Consider the following 15,881-nt stretch of genomic DNA (forward strand, 5'->3'; position numbering starts at 1 on the left):
TTTGTGATTTTTCAAGGAAATGGACCATCTTTACTAAGTTATCAAATTTCCGTACATGGAGTTATTCATGACATTCACTTATGATCCTTTCCATTTCTGCAGGGTCTGTAGTGGTATCTCCTTTTCATTCCTCTTGTTGGTAATCTGGGTCTTTTTGTCAGTTTTGTTCGAGTCTGATTGATTCTGTTATCATTTCAGCTTTTGGTTTTACTGACTTAATTTTTCTGCTTTCAATTCAGTGAATTCAATTCTGTTCTTATGTGTATTATTTCCTTCCTTTTTCTTGCTTTGGGTTTACCTGCTTCTTTTTCAGTTTCCTAAGGCAGAAAATTAGATTTGAGAACTTCTTTCTTTTCTAATGTGACTGGCTTAATGCTATGAATTTCCCTCTAAGTACTGCATCCCACAAATTTTGATATTGTGTTCTTGTTCAGTTCAAAATATTTTCTCATTTTCCTTGTGACTTCCTAATTGTCCCAAGATTTATTTAGAAGTGGGTAACTTGTTTAATTTCCAAATTTGGGGAGACATTCTTCTTGTCTTTCTGTCACTGCTTTCTAGTGTAATTCCATTGTGGTTAGAGAATATATTTGGTGTAATTTTAATCTTTTCTGATTTATTTTCTTCTCTAATGCAGGTTATGGTCTATCTTGGGGAACATCCATGCGTGCTTGAAAAGAATGTGTGCTGTGCTCTTGCTGAAAGGGAGAGTGTTGTCTAAAAGTCCATTAGCCTGACTCGTTGATGGTCAGTTCTACGCCCGGGCTCATTCTGTCAATACTCATATCAATTACTGTCTAAAGGGCAGGGCTGACACTCCAGCTGTAACAGTGGGCTTGTCCACTTGTTTCAGATCTGTCGGGTTTTGCACCGTGGATTCTGCAGCTCTGTTGCTAGGTACACACACAGTAAGTATCACTATGTCTTCATTAGGTAACATCCCACCTTATCCCTGGTAATTTTCTTTGCTCTGCAGTCTACTTTTTCTGATACTAATATATCTCCTCCATCTTCATTTTGATTAGTGTTCTCATGGTAGTGTATCTTTTTCTACCCTTTAATTTTAACTATATATTTTATATTTGAAGTGAATTTCTTTCAGATAGCATATAGTTGGGTCATTATTTTTTAACCTATCCTGACAATCTGTCCGAATTGGGCATTCAGACACACAACTGGTGTTTCAGACCATTTACGTTAAGGTAAATTATTAGTATGTTTCAATTTAGGCCTACCATCTTGTTCTCTGTTTTTCCTTCCTCTATTTCCTCTTTGCTGCCTTGATTTCAGTTTTCTGAACTTTTTTTAGAATTCCATTTTAGTGTATCATGTTTTTTACTCTTTGTGTAGTTCAGTGGTTGATGTGAGATTTACAATATATATTTTTCACAATCTAATTAGAATCAGTTTTTTAGCACTTCAAGTGGAATGCAGAGCTTTGCCATCACATCCTCTACTCCTTTATCTTATTTATTATATACATTACATCTAGGTACACTGAAAACCCCACACAACATTTTACTTCCTGCTTTCAACCAAACGTATTTCACAGCCTCATAAGAGAACAAGGGTCTGCTGTGCTCATCTGGACACTGACCACTTCTGTTCCTCTTCCTTCCTGACGTGTCAAGTTTCCTTCTAGAATAATGTCCCTACTGTCTCGAAAACTTCCTTTAGTGATTTTTTTTTTTTTTTTTACATCTGCTGGCAACAAATTCTCTTAGTCTTCCTTCATCTGAAAAGACCTTTATTTCACATTCACTCCTAAAGAGTATTTTTGCTGGATATGGAATTTGGGGTTGATCGGTCTTTTCTTTCAGCACTTAAAAAACGCTCTTTACTTCCTGCTGGCTTCCACGGTTTCTGATGAGGAAATCACGGTCACCCAAATGGCCACTCCCCAGTAAGTAATGCATTTTCTCTGGCTGCTTCTAGGATTTTCTTCTTTGTCTTTACTTTCAGCAATTTGGTTACAGTGTGTCTGGGCACTGACTTTTTTGGCTTTATTCTGTTTGGAGTTCACTGGGCCCCCTCGCCCACCAAATCTGTAGATTTATGTCAGATTTGGGGCATATTCAGCCATTATTTCTACTGCCCTGCATCAAGCCGGGGGATATTAGAGGAGGAAAACAATGGTAAACTCAATCAATTCAGCAGGATTTTTTTTTTCTGCCGGGGATTCAAAGAACACTGTAACACAGTTCCTGCCATTCAAGAACACAGTGTAGTAGGGGAAAAGGGGGGAGACTGACAGTTGCAAGCAGGATTTCCAATTCTGGTCTTCTTCCCCAATCCACGTGCTACTATTTCCTTTTCAGAATCTCAAATTGCTGCTTCGTGTACTAAGTTCAAGTTTTATCACTGCATTCATTAGGAGAGACAGGTTTGAGCGTGCTTAGTCCTTCTTACTCACAACTGGGACCTGATCTTTTTGTAAGCTGGTTCAAACCCATTTTCCAAAGGCATATGGGGTGATAAAAATGAAGGAATTTATCATTTTTAAATGAAATGGAATTGTTTTAGAATTCACCTATAGGCCAGTCACCTGTACTGACCACCCAGGCTCATCCTTCCCGCTATTTATGATGATTTATGATTTTCCGAGAACCCAGAAGTGAGAATGAGTATCACTGTAAGTTGTCCTGGATTTGCCTTCTTCTGGGATTCTCTCCTTTAACATCTCATTGCTGAGCTGAAATTCCAGAAGGCCATTCAAGACATTCCAGGTTATACAAACCCAAACACATGTACTATCTTTGCTCCCAGGACAATGTGTTTTCAATCCAGGACAATGAAACCTGCAAGCCTGTCCTTTCCTGCAACTATCCTTGCCACAACCAGCAGCTGCCTCAGAGCCCAAACAGGACTTAAACTTTCTCCTTCTCTTTCCTGACAATAGTGCCAATCCCTCACATCTATGTACATAGTGTTATGTCTAAAAAAATCACAAACTCTGTTCTAAAGCATCCCCAAATGTCTGCAGCCCTGACCCCCTCTGACATCTGCTCAGACGACAGAGACTTTTCAAACAGTCTTTTCTTTAAAAAAAATTTTTTTAAGTGCAAAAATTACCAAAAGGAAAAATACCAAAATGCAGACAACAGTTACTTGGGGGCATTAAGACTCCAAGTGTTTTCTTTTTCTTTATTTGCTAATATCTTATACACCTTCCACACATTAATATAAACAAGAAGTAAGTATTACTAATTTATCTACAGGAATCCATTCCCCATTTCCCAATAACTCGAGCAACTGGGGGACCATTAAGCCATAACCACCTCCTGCCAGGCCATCCCATTAAGACTTCTTTAATAAGATTTTATCCACATGACTTCACTAGAGCAGAGGTTCAAAATTTCCTAGCAAGTCAGTGCTTCTCAAAACTGACCATAGGTCAGATTCATCTACAGAGCTTAAACAAAAACAAAACACCTGTCAGACTGGAAGAGGGGTGTGAGAAAAGAGAAGTGAAGGACGATGCTAAAGTTTTAGACCTAAAAAAAGACGACTATGGCTGTGATTTACCAAAATGGGGATAGCTGCATAGGGAAAGGGTCTCACAGAGTGTGAAAAAGCAAATCAGTTTAGCTCAGTGCTTGTTAAACAGGAAACGCCTGTCAGACGTCCAGGTGGAGCTGTCCCGTAGGCTGGATGCCTGCATCTGGAGTTCAGGGCTGAGGCCTGGCTGGTTGTCATTTAAAGCCAGAGTCCAGCAGAGACTCCCCAGAGGGCAACTACAGACAGAGAATTTCCCAGGAGGCATGCTGGTGTTCACAGGGCTGGGAAGCTAAGGGCACCCAGTAACGGAAACTGAAAAGGAGGAAGCGCGTAGTGACCTGGAGGCCAAGGTAAGAAAGGCTCCCAAGGAGCAGAGGAGAAGTGGACAAGGGCTGGGAAATAACCATTGAACCTGGCAACTGGCAGTCACCTGAAAAACCAGCTTCAGAGAAATGTGCTCAGTGGCACAAAAATGTCTCAGGGTGGCTGTATGTACCCTACTTTTCCACTGCAACATGCACGACAGCTACAGTTATCTATAGCGTTACTGGTTCAAATCTGTCTTTTCCGGGGAAGTTGCAATGAAGGCAGGGGCCAAATAAGTCTTGCCCTTCATTACAATCCTGGGATGCCTCCACTCAGCGGCCCAAATTTGCAGAACCCAGGGGAGGACCATGGTTCCTCTTCATTCACAAGGCAAAGGACTGTACTTCTGAGACAGCATCATCATCAGCGCCCATCTGGCCAGAGCCCTGGTCATACAAGCCTGAGGACAGGAGACCTGAAGGCGCCTGTCTTCAAATCCATGCTCCCCATCCTTATTCTCAAGAGCTCCTCCAGTTCACCAGCAACTGCCAAAATGTATATGTGGTGTACTGTGGGCCCTTTATTTAATTTTCTACAGGCGTAAATGGCTATTTCCCTCCCAATAGCCAACATTCCTTCCTGTGTGGCGGTGGTTGTTAAATCTGAGTGTGCGTTAGAATCGCCTGGAGCATCTGTTATGATACAACTTGTGCATCAGTGCCAGGGTTTGTTTCAGCGTGTCTGGGGGAGGGGCCTGAGAGCGTGTGTGTCTAACAAGCGCCCAGGTGAGGATGTTAGCCTGGGGCCCACAATCTGAGAACTACCGATGATTCCGATAGTTATTCTTGGTCATTTTTGTTTCTCCTAGAAAGAAAATCTCACTGAAAGCACAATGTAAGCTGACAGAAAATTACTTACATTTCAAAATTCTTATGAAATTTGAAAAGATAACTGTAAGTAACATTTCAACATTTACTTAAAAATGGCAGCCAAAAAAGAAGGCCCAAACTGAGAGAATGTGGCCCCACTAGAGTGAAGTCAGATGTGCCCTCGAGCGCCCTGGGCAAACCACATACAGCGCCTCATCCACTTACCGGGTCTATTGATCAATAAACAGTCATGACAGCCACGCCCTGAGTACTCACTCTGGGCCACACACTGTGCTAAGCATTGGGCAAAAATACTCATATTCATTATCTCTTAATTTATAACAATCCAGTGAGTAGGAATCAGAAAGCCCATTTTGCAGATGAGGAAATTGAGAAATCACTGGCCTAAGGTCTTACACTTAAACAAGAAGAGGTGAAGCTGGAAATCACACCCAAGCCTGCAAGTCCAAAGATCTCTGCTGATGTGCGTACTTGGACCCTCGGCTCAACCATGGGCTCCTTGAGGCGTGCCCCCCGAAACCACTTTTGCGTTTCTGGTGCCCAGTACAAGACCTGGCCCCAACATGGCACAGTATTTGTGGAACAAGCAAATGAGGGGCTCTATGTAGGGCTCAGGTCCATTCCCTCCACTGTGTTCCATTACTTGTTCACAGGAGACAATAATAACAGCAACCCCTTTCCAACCCTCATGACATTCAATACTGTTCTGAACCCCTGGTGTATACTCACTCAGTCCTCACCACCTTGCAGGTAGGTGTTATTATTCCCCAAATGTTAAAGAGCAGGAAAATGAAGTTCAGAAAGGTTAAGGAACTTGCCCAAAGTCACAGAGCCAAAACGTAGCAGAGCTGGGACCCAAACCCAGTCAGTCTGACTCCAAAGTCTATGCTTTAAAATCACTATGTGATGCTACTTCTCTCAAGTAATAAAAAACATTTCCAAAGAGAAAAGGAAAAGGAATTGGGGTTTACTAAGTATCTTAATGATGCTTTAGTTCTAGAGTTATTTCACCATTTGGGATCACAAGTCCAGACACTCTGGCCCTAGCGATGGGCTCTCGAAAGTGAGGAGGGAGGCTGTGTGAACTGACACCTGTGACCCCAGCTCAAGCCTGGTGCACAGTACCTCCTCATAGGGGCAGGTCCCTGGCTCTGGACCCCTCTTGGGCCTTGCCAGCTTGGGTGGGGAGGATAGGATGAGAGATGAGAGGTCCAGAGACACACGAGCAAACAGGACTCAGGCAGGACTGGATGACACATGCAGGTACAATTACATCCTTCAGTATTGACGGTTGAAGCCAGATGGTCCTGTTCTTTGCAGTAATGTGTTACCACATAATTAGCTGACCTAGTCACTTCACTTCACAAAACTCCTTTAAGTTCAAGAACATAATCCGTGTTCACCTTAAAAAAAATAGGGTACCACAAAGATAACAAAGAAATTCAAACATGATGCTAGTGACATTAAGAGTCATGGGAAAATCTATTTAGTAAAATGTTTACTTTTCTGAAAAGTGTTGATTTATTTAAAATTTTTATAACAGCTTAGCTTCTGAGTTTCCTAAGAAATTTATAGCTGAGCTCCACATACAAACTCATCATATTTTAACTGTATGCTATTTTAATAAGTCTACACAAAAAGTGATTCAAATTCAAAATGTAACAAACGATAAAAGTGAATTCCAACACTGATTTACTTTGCAAGGATCCTGGGTGCAGACAACTACTATAAGGAACATCAAACAACATTCAAAACATATTTAATCTGCAAAGACATAAAAAATGAAATCTGTGCAAATCCCCCATGTTGTCCGAATCAGAGCCCAGCGTGTACTCAAGGCCTTGCCCCACGCCCTGCACCCCCGTATCTAACATGCTTAATACTCAAAGGGGCTGCAACACTCTGCAACCCCACAACTACCACAGCACTGAGCCAGACCCCACTTTCTTTCACCTGGACTAGTCCAAGAGCCACATTTTTGCCAGGTACACCTCATCACTCCCTACCCAAGCAAAACCCTTTGGGGGCTCCCCAGAGACTTCAGTTAGAGACAGGTTCTGGGCACACTGCATCACATCACAGGCCCCCTCTCACTGCTCTCTGGGCTCACGCTGCACACAGCCCCTTTGCACAGGCCCCCCATCACCTGCCCATCCCTTCCAACAGAGAGGCAGTGGAGCAGGGAGGGCCTTCCGAGCTGCATAAGTCGCTCAGTCTGGGTCTCAGTGCGTCTTTGGTAAAATGAAGACAATAACAGTATCCTCTTCATAAGGCTGCTGTAGGTTTTAAATGAACTAGAAACCCAAATGCTGACTCATTTAACACTAGTACACAGTCATCACTCACTACATGATCCCCACTATTATTAATTCTCTGTCACACCTTTAAACTCAGTCTTCCGGGCTGCCTTGCCCAGCAGGCCCAAAGCGCCCTTTCAACACCTGCGCTGGGATCATTTCCTCACCAGAGGGCTGCTCTGGAGCCTGGGTGCCAAGTCACTCCTTTAACCCCAGGGCCAAGCACGAGGTCTGGCACTTACATGTGTTCACTGAACAATCGTCTGAGGCTTGGAGGGTGAGGCTGCTGGGGGGCAATGTCACAGCACCAGGCAAACAGAAGACTGTGAGGATGGCTGGGACTCAGGGCCGAGCGGAAGGTGCAGGTGGTAACAGTCAGGGCTGCTGAGGCCACAGACACCCCCTGGCCTTGCTGTGTCTGTGCTGAGCCCCCTCCCTGACAAGACGCGCACAGGCCTCCAGCGGCTGGCATCACTGCCTCCACGGGGAGCAAAGTAGCCCAGTGGTGATGAGATAACACAGGCCTGGCCTGGCCCTGAGCCCCGTCCTCTCCCCCCGAGACATGTGGGCAGCTTCGGCCAGCAAAGGGAAGCCTGGGTATCAATGGCCCTAGCCATCCTGGTCCCAGGCAGCCCTGGAAGGATTAAGTCCCAAGAAACTCATGGGATCAGAGAGGGAGAATTCTTTAATGTCACACACAATTAATAAAAATTTGATGATAAACACATTTGCAACTCTTAACCAAAAAAAAAAACTGATTAAATTCAATTTATAAATATCTAAAGCCCAGCTCTTCTGGACTGAGCTTTCCTATGTGCATGTTACAAGTTATAAGAAATGAAAAAAGTTCCAATCATCCACATTCTGAAGACAGATTTAAATTTTAAGTACTTAGTATGCAAGTTAAAATAAAGTTTTCCAGTTTCAAAGCCTCAGTAACGGTCATTTTTGCACAGTTCATAAATATATGCTCTACAGCATATTTCTGTGTTTTTGTATCTTGCATACCTTTTGTATTTTCTTTGAATCTTTCTGAGCGTTCTCTCGGAGTGGTGCTTTTCCAAATAACTTCCATCCCAAGTCATTGTGTTTGTCAAGTCTTGCATTTTGTTTTCTAGCAAGCAAATTCCTATAGGAAGAAAATAAAGGGTTAGGGAATTTCTGGGCATTCACAGAAACCCTAGGACAGCCAAATCACTCTCTAACGAAAACAAGTAGACTTCCCTTTGAGAGAACAATGTAATGAGCCACAGACTTTAACTCTTCAGCTCTGGTTTTCACGTAGACACAGAATTAAAAGCAGGTGAACAGACCTTGAATCACAATAAGTAAGCTTTTTGTTACTCAATGATTTCATGTACAAATTCTGTAATTTAGAGTAAGGAAGTGTCTTCTAGCATAGCAAAGTATATCTGAAAAAGTGAGCTTTTAAGTCAGAACAAACTGAATTGAAACCCTGTCTCAATCATTTTCTAGCTGTGTGACTCTGACCAGTATATTAACCTCTCTGAGGCTCGGTTTCCCTATGTTTAACAAGGATGATTATACAAATTAAAATTACAGGTACACAATCAGTGCTTAAAGGATAACGGTTGCTTTAGCACTTAACCTCCAGCTTAGTTCAAATTATCTACAAGGTAAATCTATATTATTAATGTATCACAGAAACTCTATGTAAAAAGGAAGCCACAAGGCCTTCTCTCCCAACAACATGTAAAGAAACGTCCCAAATAACAGTAATAAGTCCCAAGTGGCACTACAAATAAACTATGTTTTGGAATGCATTGTATTGGTACATTCATTAAACACAAAAGGTTTCTTGGAGGAGGGTATAGCTCGGCGGTAGAATGGGTGCTTAGCATGCACAAGGTCCTGGGTTCAATCCCCAGTACCTCCATTTAAAAAATAAATTAACAAATAAACCCAATTACCTCCCCTGCTAAAAAAAAAAAACCAACGAAAGGAAAAAAAAAAAAAGGTTTCTAGGGCTCACTGAAAAGTGTAAGATGAGCATGAAGCGTCTTGTGTGCTAGAGAGAAAGTGCTCAAAGTAATACGGGGACAAGCAGCCAGATGGAAAGGGCTCTCCCTGGCTAAATCTGAAACAATGCAATCATCAAAATAAGTAATCAGAACAGGGGATTATAACCATTAAGTAAGACAGAAATCCATGAGCCCAAATGGATGTGGATAAAAACAAATTCACAAAAGAGGGAGGAAGGAAAACTCTTAGAATACACCCTAGTAAGAAAGACTGATGGAGTTAGGAATTAATAAAGCACGTGGGGGAAAGGTAGATGAAGAAAACGATTTTTGCATAGTTTGAAAGTCTCTCCCACAAGTTTCTCGTTAATTCCAAAGGCAAAAAACAGATGACATTACAGTGGAGAAACCTCCCTAGCCAAGCAATCAGAGCTGGCATCCGCAGTGTCAGGTCGGACAGCACGTGTGGCCTGCTCTGAGGCTGGGAACCACAAACCATGTCCATAGTGTTACCAAAAATGCATCGCCAAATCTAACCCTGAGGAAACACAGACACACCCAGTCTGGGGGATAGCCTATGAAACAATGACTCTGACTCTAAAAATGTCAGTGACACAGGTGGACAAAAAAATGTTGCCTGCCATTCCGGTAAACAAGGAATGCTGCCACCACCTCTCAGCCACTGCAGCCAACCCGACAGTGCGCCCTGAGGGCACTCAGGATGGAAGAAACCGGGATACTGGCCCTAGATTCCTATTAAAGGAATAATTTCAATCTAACAAGACTCCTGAGTCTTGCCATACATAGAGAAGAACGAAAACCATTAACTTGAGATGTCTGAGTTTTTGTGATTAGCAGTAGTCTTTTGATGTTCAACTACATAGGTTTTTTTTTCCATTTTGATTTTCTTTTTCAGCAAAAACTCCTACATATCCTGGCTCCTCCCTTATCTCTTTGGAACAGTCCCTCAGAGCTATCCAGAGGCTGCCTTCCTGGGCTACGGTCCTAAGTAATGTCCTCTAGTAAAACATAATTCTCAACTTCTAGGTTGTGCTTTTTTTTTCCCCCAGTGGACAAAGAAAGGTGAAGAATTTTCCAGATTAAAAAGAGACTAAAGAGACCTAGTGATTAAATGCAATGGGTGGATCTTGTATCACATCCCGGACCACGGGGGGAAAAGGTATAAAGACCAGACTGTTGGACCAACTGATGCAATTTGAACATAGACGGTGGTGTAGAACAGCATTGGGTTAGTATCAAGTTTCCTGAGCTTGATAACAACAGAATGCTCTTGTTCTTGGGAAATATACTGATATTTTTAGGAGAAAGGGGCATCATAGCTCCAAGTGATTCTTCTAATGCTTCCAAAAAATTCTTATACACTTATACAGAATATACACCACACTCAGAATGAATAAAGCAAATGGAGTAAAATGTCAAAAGCTAGTGAATCTGGGTAAAGGTTATATGGGAGTTCCTCACATTTTCCTTGCAGTGTCTCATTAAGTTTGAAATTATTTCAAAATAAAATTATAAAAACTTTCAAAAAAGGTTTCTTGGTATTCGTCCTTGCTTGTCTGTTGTGGTTATAACGGAATCCATTTCAGAAGTGGTTCCATGCCCCAAGGCAATTTCTACTTACATTTGTAAGAAGTGAATTTTGAGGTGTCCCCAGGCCCAACCTGTTTAGCATCCAAGATTTGGCCAGTGGTCAAAGACTAATGCAATTAAAACCGGGCTAAAACCTCGGGCACCCAGAAGGATTCTAAGAACTTGGGCACGCAGAACTTGCGTTCACTAATGGTTCACATTTTGCTAAAGAGGAGGTGCCTCTGAGGAACCAAACTGGGTGCAAGGGACAAAAGGTGAGGAAACCAAATGCACCTAAGGAGGGGAGGGGCCAGGAATGAGGGGGACACCTCCCAAAGAACCCTGGCCTTACTCTGGGGGTCGGGAGTTGCTGAGGGGTTAGAGGGGTAGCAGTAGAGAACCACACAGAAGCCACCAGGTGTGGGGAAACTCAGAAGTCTGGGCGCCTGAGCGTAAACGGTGGTGCTGTCTCTGAGCTGGGGCCAGCAGGAGGTGAACCAAGAGGAACAGAAACCTTGGTGTCTCCGTCCACTGCTAAGGCTTCGTAATTTCATACAAATGTAGTGCAGACAAAGTTTATCAAAAACCAAAGTTGCATAATTATTTTTAGTTTAAGAGCTTAAGCTATACATGATAGGCCATTGACTTCCGAAAGGTTTGTAAAAGGTATCTCTGGATATTCTATTTTTTGTGGGTAAGAAGCTGAAGTCACTACAAGCACCAGGAGCTCTGAGCTGAAAGGAATCCCTCCCTAGTTTCAGCTGCCGTGTCACTGGCAGCTCTGGTGTCCGCACAGGGAGCAGGGAGCCCAGCCAGAGAAAGGTTCCGGCCCCTGGCTCCCCTTTCAGGTGGAGGGTTGCGGGGAGCCAGGCATGGAGCTGGGTGCTGGGCCCAGGGGGCAAGCAGAGCCAAGGACCCTCCTCTGCCCATCACAGGAGCCAACCCCACTAGGGGCCAGATGCCATGAGAGCACAGCCCGACCCATCCCTTTAACAGGGACCTGTGCTGTCTTCCTGACCAGATCTCTGAAAGTGGTACCGCTCCTCCCCCGGCCAGGAGGGCCCGAGGGAAGACACGTCTGTGGACTGCCTGGGCTGTCCCTTCATGAGCTTTGTGACCACAGTGTTAGCCCAAGCCTGGGCCCTCAGATGCCTAAGAGAGTTCTCATGCCCTGGGGAAGGCAGTGGTCACAGCCACCACCTCTGGTAGAACACAGGGGCTACGTGAGTCAAGCTTCCTATTGTATTAACTATTTCATACTTACCTGTCCCACCACCAGCTTAACAAGTCCGCACTAAACTCTGGGGTTACTCTGCAAAGCCTTCCCTGACGGGCTGCCACCAGCCCGGCCTCCAGGCTTAGGCTCCCAGACCAGCTGTTTCTAGAACACTCAGGAGTTATTTTGTGCCTGTTGGATGTGCTCTGTCTCCTCCCCTCTCCACACACCTTTCCCCTTGGGTAGGGTGGCCCAAAGGGCAAGGCAGAGTCACCCCTGCATTCCAGAATTCTATCCAGCAGGCAGCAGGTCACTCAACATGTGTCTGCTGGCAAATGGAGCAGCCACTGGATGCGTCTGCGAGAGAGGCAACAGCCTGGTGACAAGGAGGCAGGATGGGACCCCCCACTATACCCCAAGGCCAGTGGGAGTGGGCTGCCTCCAAGGGTGGGGCACACACATGTGTATCGACGCAGGCTCAAGGCAAGAGGGACATATCTGGACAAATCAAGTCCCAGCACTGAGAATTAAACCGAGGTAACCTCTGAGCAGGGGTAGGAATTCCCCTGGAAAGAGGCAATGGAAGGTGAGAGCTGGGGGGTGGGGTAGGCGGCAGAGCAGAACACCACAACCTGCTTCCCTGGCCCGACCCCTCCTGGGGGGAGGCAGCCAGCAGGGGTGAGTGACGGTGCCTGAGAACTCCTGCAAGTTGGGGTGAGAAGCAGTCATCAGGACCCCTTTGTTCTGCATCCCCAGTAAAAGGCCCTTGGCTGGGAGGGCTAGAATCCTTTGTTATATGGAGAACAGACACTTCCTCTAGTGGCAGCGTTAGGGACCTCAGCTGTTGACCTCAATTCAGTCCCTGACGGAAGAGGAAAACACTGAGATGGAGGATACTCTCACCTGCACTGGAGGGGAATCCAACCACGAAGGGCTAATAAGTAATCAATGCCGTGTCTGGATGTGTCCCACTCCAATCCACAGGCCGCAAGGACAGTCGTACCAAAATGGTCCACATCAAGGTTCCCCGAGAGCCACCAGGACTCTGAATGATGGATCCTGCCCTGCACACAGGCACACACACGCCACCCCGGAACCCTCACCCCCAGACACCCCAACTGGGAGGGCATGGCTTAACTCTGGACTAGCCTTTCTTCCATGGTGCCCACTCAAATCCACTCAGATCCACCTTCCTTAGCTGGGGAGGGATGTGTGTGTGACGACTGCAGGGGAAGTACCTCAAGACTCTTTCGAAGACAGACGGCAGGTGGCAGCCACTTCTCCTGAGGGGCTAATTCTGGTGTCTAAGCCTCCATGAGTCCTGTCCCAGAAGCACCTCCTGGAGGCTCCCTCAACAACCCACCGGGCCTCGTCACTCAATGAATATTCTCTGAGGGTCTCAACTATAGTGAACAACAAAAAAAGGCAGACCTACATGCTCAGAAACCTTCAGTCTCTTCTCAGGTTAACCCCAAACCTCTCGCCCCATACGGCCACAGTCCGGCCCCACTCCCGCCCCTCCTCCTCGCCTCTGTAAGGACCTACACACATTCCAGTGCACGGACGGCCCGGTGCACCCGCACGTGCTGGCCCCACCTTTCTTCAGCTGTCCCTCAGACACAGCTCCGTGATCCAACAAGCCCTGGGCCCCTGCAAAACTCCAACGGCTTCTACCCTGATGCTAAGGCCGTCTCTTCGCACAGAGGACACAAGGAGGTCAGGGCCATGTCCTGAAAGCATAGATGGGTCACACCAGCCCTGCCCCCAAATATCCCTTCAACGGCTTCCACCTGCTCGTGGCACTGTCTCACATGCTGTTCCCTCTGCCCTCGAAGTTCCCTTGAAAGAGGAGCCAGGAGTGCCTGCCTCCCAGGGGAGCCATGAGGACTGAACGAGGCGCTGGTCCTTACACACTGAGTGCGGGGACCTGCGCACACACCTGGCCCACAGACACTCCCCGCAGGGACTGAGCGCTAGAGAGCTGGGAGTGACTGTCCCCAAGTGCAACCGCCCTCAGCTGAGCCAGCATCCTGCAATGGAAAGCAGGGCTTTCAAGAACCGTGGGCTGAAGGACAGTGACACGAGTCGGTGCCAGCCCCACCAGAGACCTATTGATAACGCCCAAGTGAGGGATCTTACAGTAATGCTGCAGAGGCCTCAGGAAATACACTCTGGGGGCTGTCAATGTTAAGCCACACCCAATAGAAGGGAAAAGCCTCACCCCAAAAAGCCTGAAGAAGGCAAAAGAGCCTGGAGCGAAAGGAGTCAGGGTCTCACAGTGGCACTTATCCCACGGCGGGTGAAATATTTATTCTTGTCTCAGTAGGTCACAACTTAGAGTTGAAGATATGGGACGCCAATGACAAAGGAAGGTGAAAAATAACGGTGTGTCAGGTCCTGCCTGCAGCTCCCCCAAGAGGCTGGACTCGCACACGCTCGGCGGATGCCAGGCCACAAGAAACTAGCATTATCGGTTTTGGAGGCAAGATAGATCATTGACCCATTTAACTAACAAAACAGACAAAACAGTCCTCACAAAGAACAGTCAAGTGTGACCTTGTACAGACTGTCACCAAAGCTTCCCTTCTCTTGGCCTCCTCCACACTCTAAGTCACCAGGATCCTCACTCCCAGAGGCACATCCAGTGTGCCCCACAACAGGGGGTACAGAGAAGACTGATGGGGAGAGAGGCAAAAGGGGGCCGAGTGTGAGTGGGGAAAGCAAGACCTGGGGACCTGAACACCCCTCACCTCCTGACAAAACGCTGGGCCCTGTGTTGGCCAGCACTGGGGCCACCGGCCACACGCGGCCACTGAACACTTGAAATGTGTATGTTATCATGTTGAAATGAAATACTGGCTTCAACAACGCGAAGTGTCACAAAAAGACTGAAACAACCCAAGGATTCATGATCTATTCATATGCAACCTTAAAGGATTGGGGGCACTTTCTGAAAGACTATGAACTGTCTATTTTTAAAGGAAAAAGGCAAGGTACATATTAATCTAAGGCAGGCCATGTAATCCCTGCATCTGTACCTGCTGGTATGCGTACAAACTGTCTCTGGAAGAAGATATACACTGAAGCATTCACTGCCTCTGAGACGGATTATTGGGGGGCAAAAGGCACACGATAGAAAGGAGATTTTTCATCATATACTCTTTTGTGCTCTTTGGATTCTGAACCGTGAAAATGTATCTATCACTTATTGAAAAAAGTTAAAAAGCCATTGCTAAATTAGGAATTCCTGACAATAAAAAATGAACTGTTTTTGCATTACTCCCATTCCCATCCTTCACATCAGAAAGGCTTCATCAAACCCTGAAACAGTGTCTGGTTTTTCTACAAGTTATCAAGAGACACTAGAGTTTAGGGAGCTCGGTGAAAGCGTCTTAGCCAGCAAAAAGCTGTAGAGAAAATGAAAATGTTCCGTGACTGAACCACTAACACACAAACAGAAAGCGTTTTGGAAGAGAGAAGTGGAAACAGATGTTTATTAGGCTGCTTAAGCACAATCATTGTGCTTCTGTGACAAGTGCGAACCCTGAGAGGATCCCTGAGCAAGGCTACCTGCAGAGCTGCACCTGGGGGGCACCTGATTTCAGCCCACGTGGGTTACTCAACAGCTCAGCAGAGCAAGCACCTTCCCACCCTGCGCTTCAGAGGCCAAGCCAGAAACAGAGGCAGGTCCCAAGGCAAATGGTCTCGAGGTTAGGTAAGTTCCCAAGGTCATCCAGCGGGGACTCACACCCAGGCCCCTATCCAGAGTGGGAGGACCAGTGGAGTCGGCTCCAATAGACATGGCCCGACTGCCTCCCACTGCAAAGGAAGAATGGCTGGCTGCCATGCTCCGGAGGAGCCCAGAGCCAGCAAGTGGGTAACAGGAGAGCGCAAACATGTTCCCATCCCACTCCCAACCTTCTCCTACAAAGAGCAAAGAAGCTGCGAATGTATCGGGGGAGGAATATTAAAGACAAAGGCAAAGATGACCCAGAGGCCATGGGCTTACTTACTGCTCCATCACACTTGGCCACCCTTGTTCCGGCAAACGGGGCTCAGGCAGACTCGCAGCCTTCCTGGTGAGAGGCCCCCAAGTCTGAGC

At 46.0% G+C, this 15,881-nt stretch overlaps 1 protein-coding gene across 4 annotated transcripts in view; it reads right to left on the minus strand.

Moving 5' to 3' along the window:
* TBC1D14 (TBC1 domain family member 14) overlaps positions 1-15,881 on the minus strand; it is a 97,758-nt gene that overhangs the window by 46,914 nt on the left and 34,963 nt on the right. For all 4 annotated transcript variants that reach the window (XM_032493543.1, XM_032493548.1, XM_032493535.1 and 1 more), the window contains exon 3: positions 8,000-8,120. In XM_032493543.1, coding sequence (XP_032349434.1) covers positions 8,000-8,120 — 121 coding nt within the window. The remainder of the gene's footprint in view (positions 1-7,999; positions 8,121-15,881) is intronic.

The sequence above is a fragment of the Camelus ferus genome, chromosome 2 (assembly GCF_009834535.1).
Source record: "Camelus ferus isolate YT-003-E chromosome 2, BCGSAC_Cfer_1.0, whole genome shotgun sequence".
NCBI classification, from domain to species: domain Eukaryota; kingdom Metazoa; phylum Chordata; class Mammalia; order Artiodactyla; family Camelidae; genus Camelus; species Camelus ferus.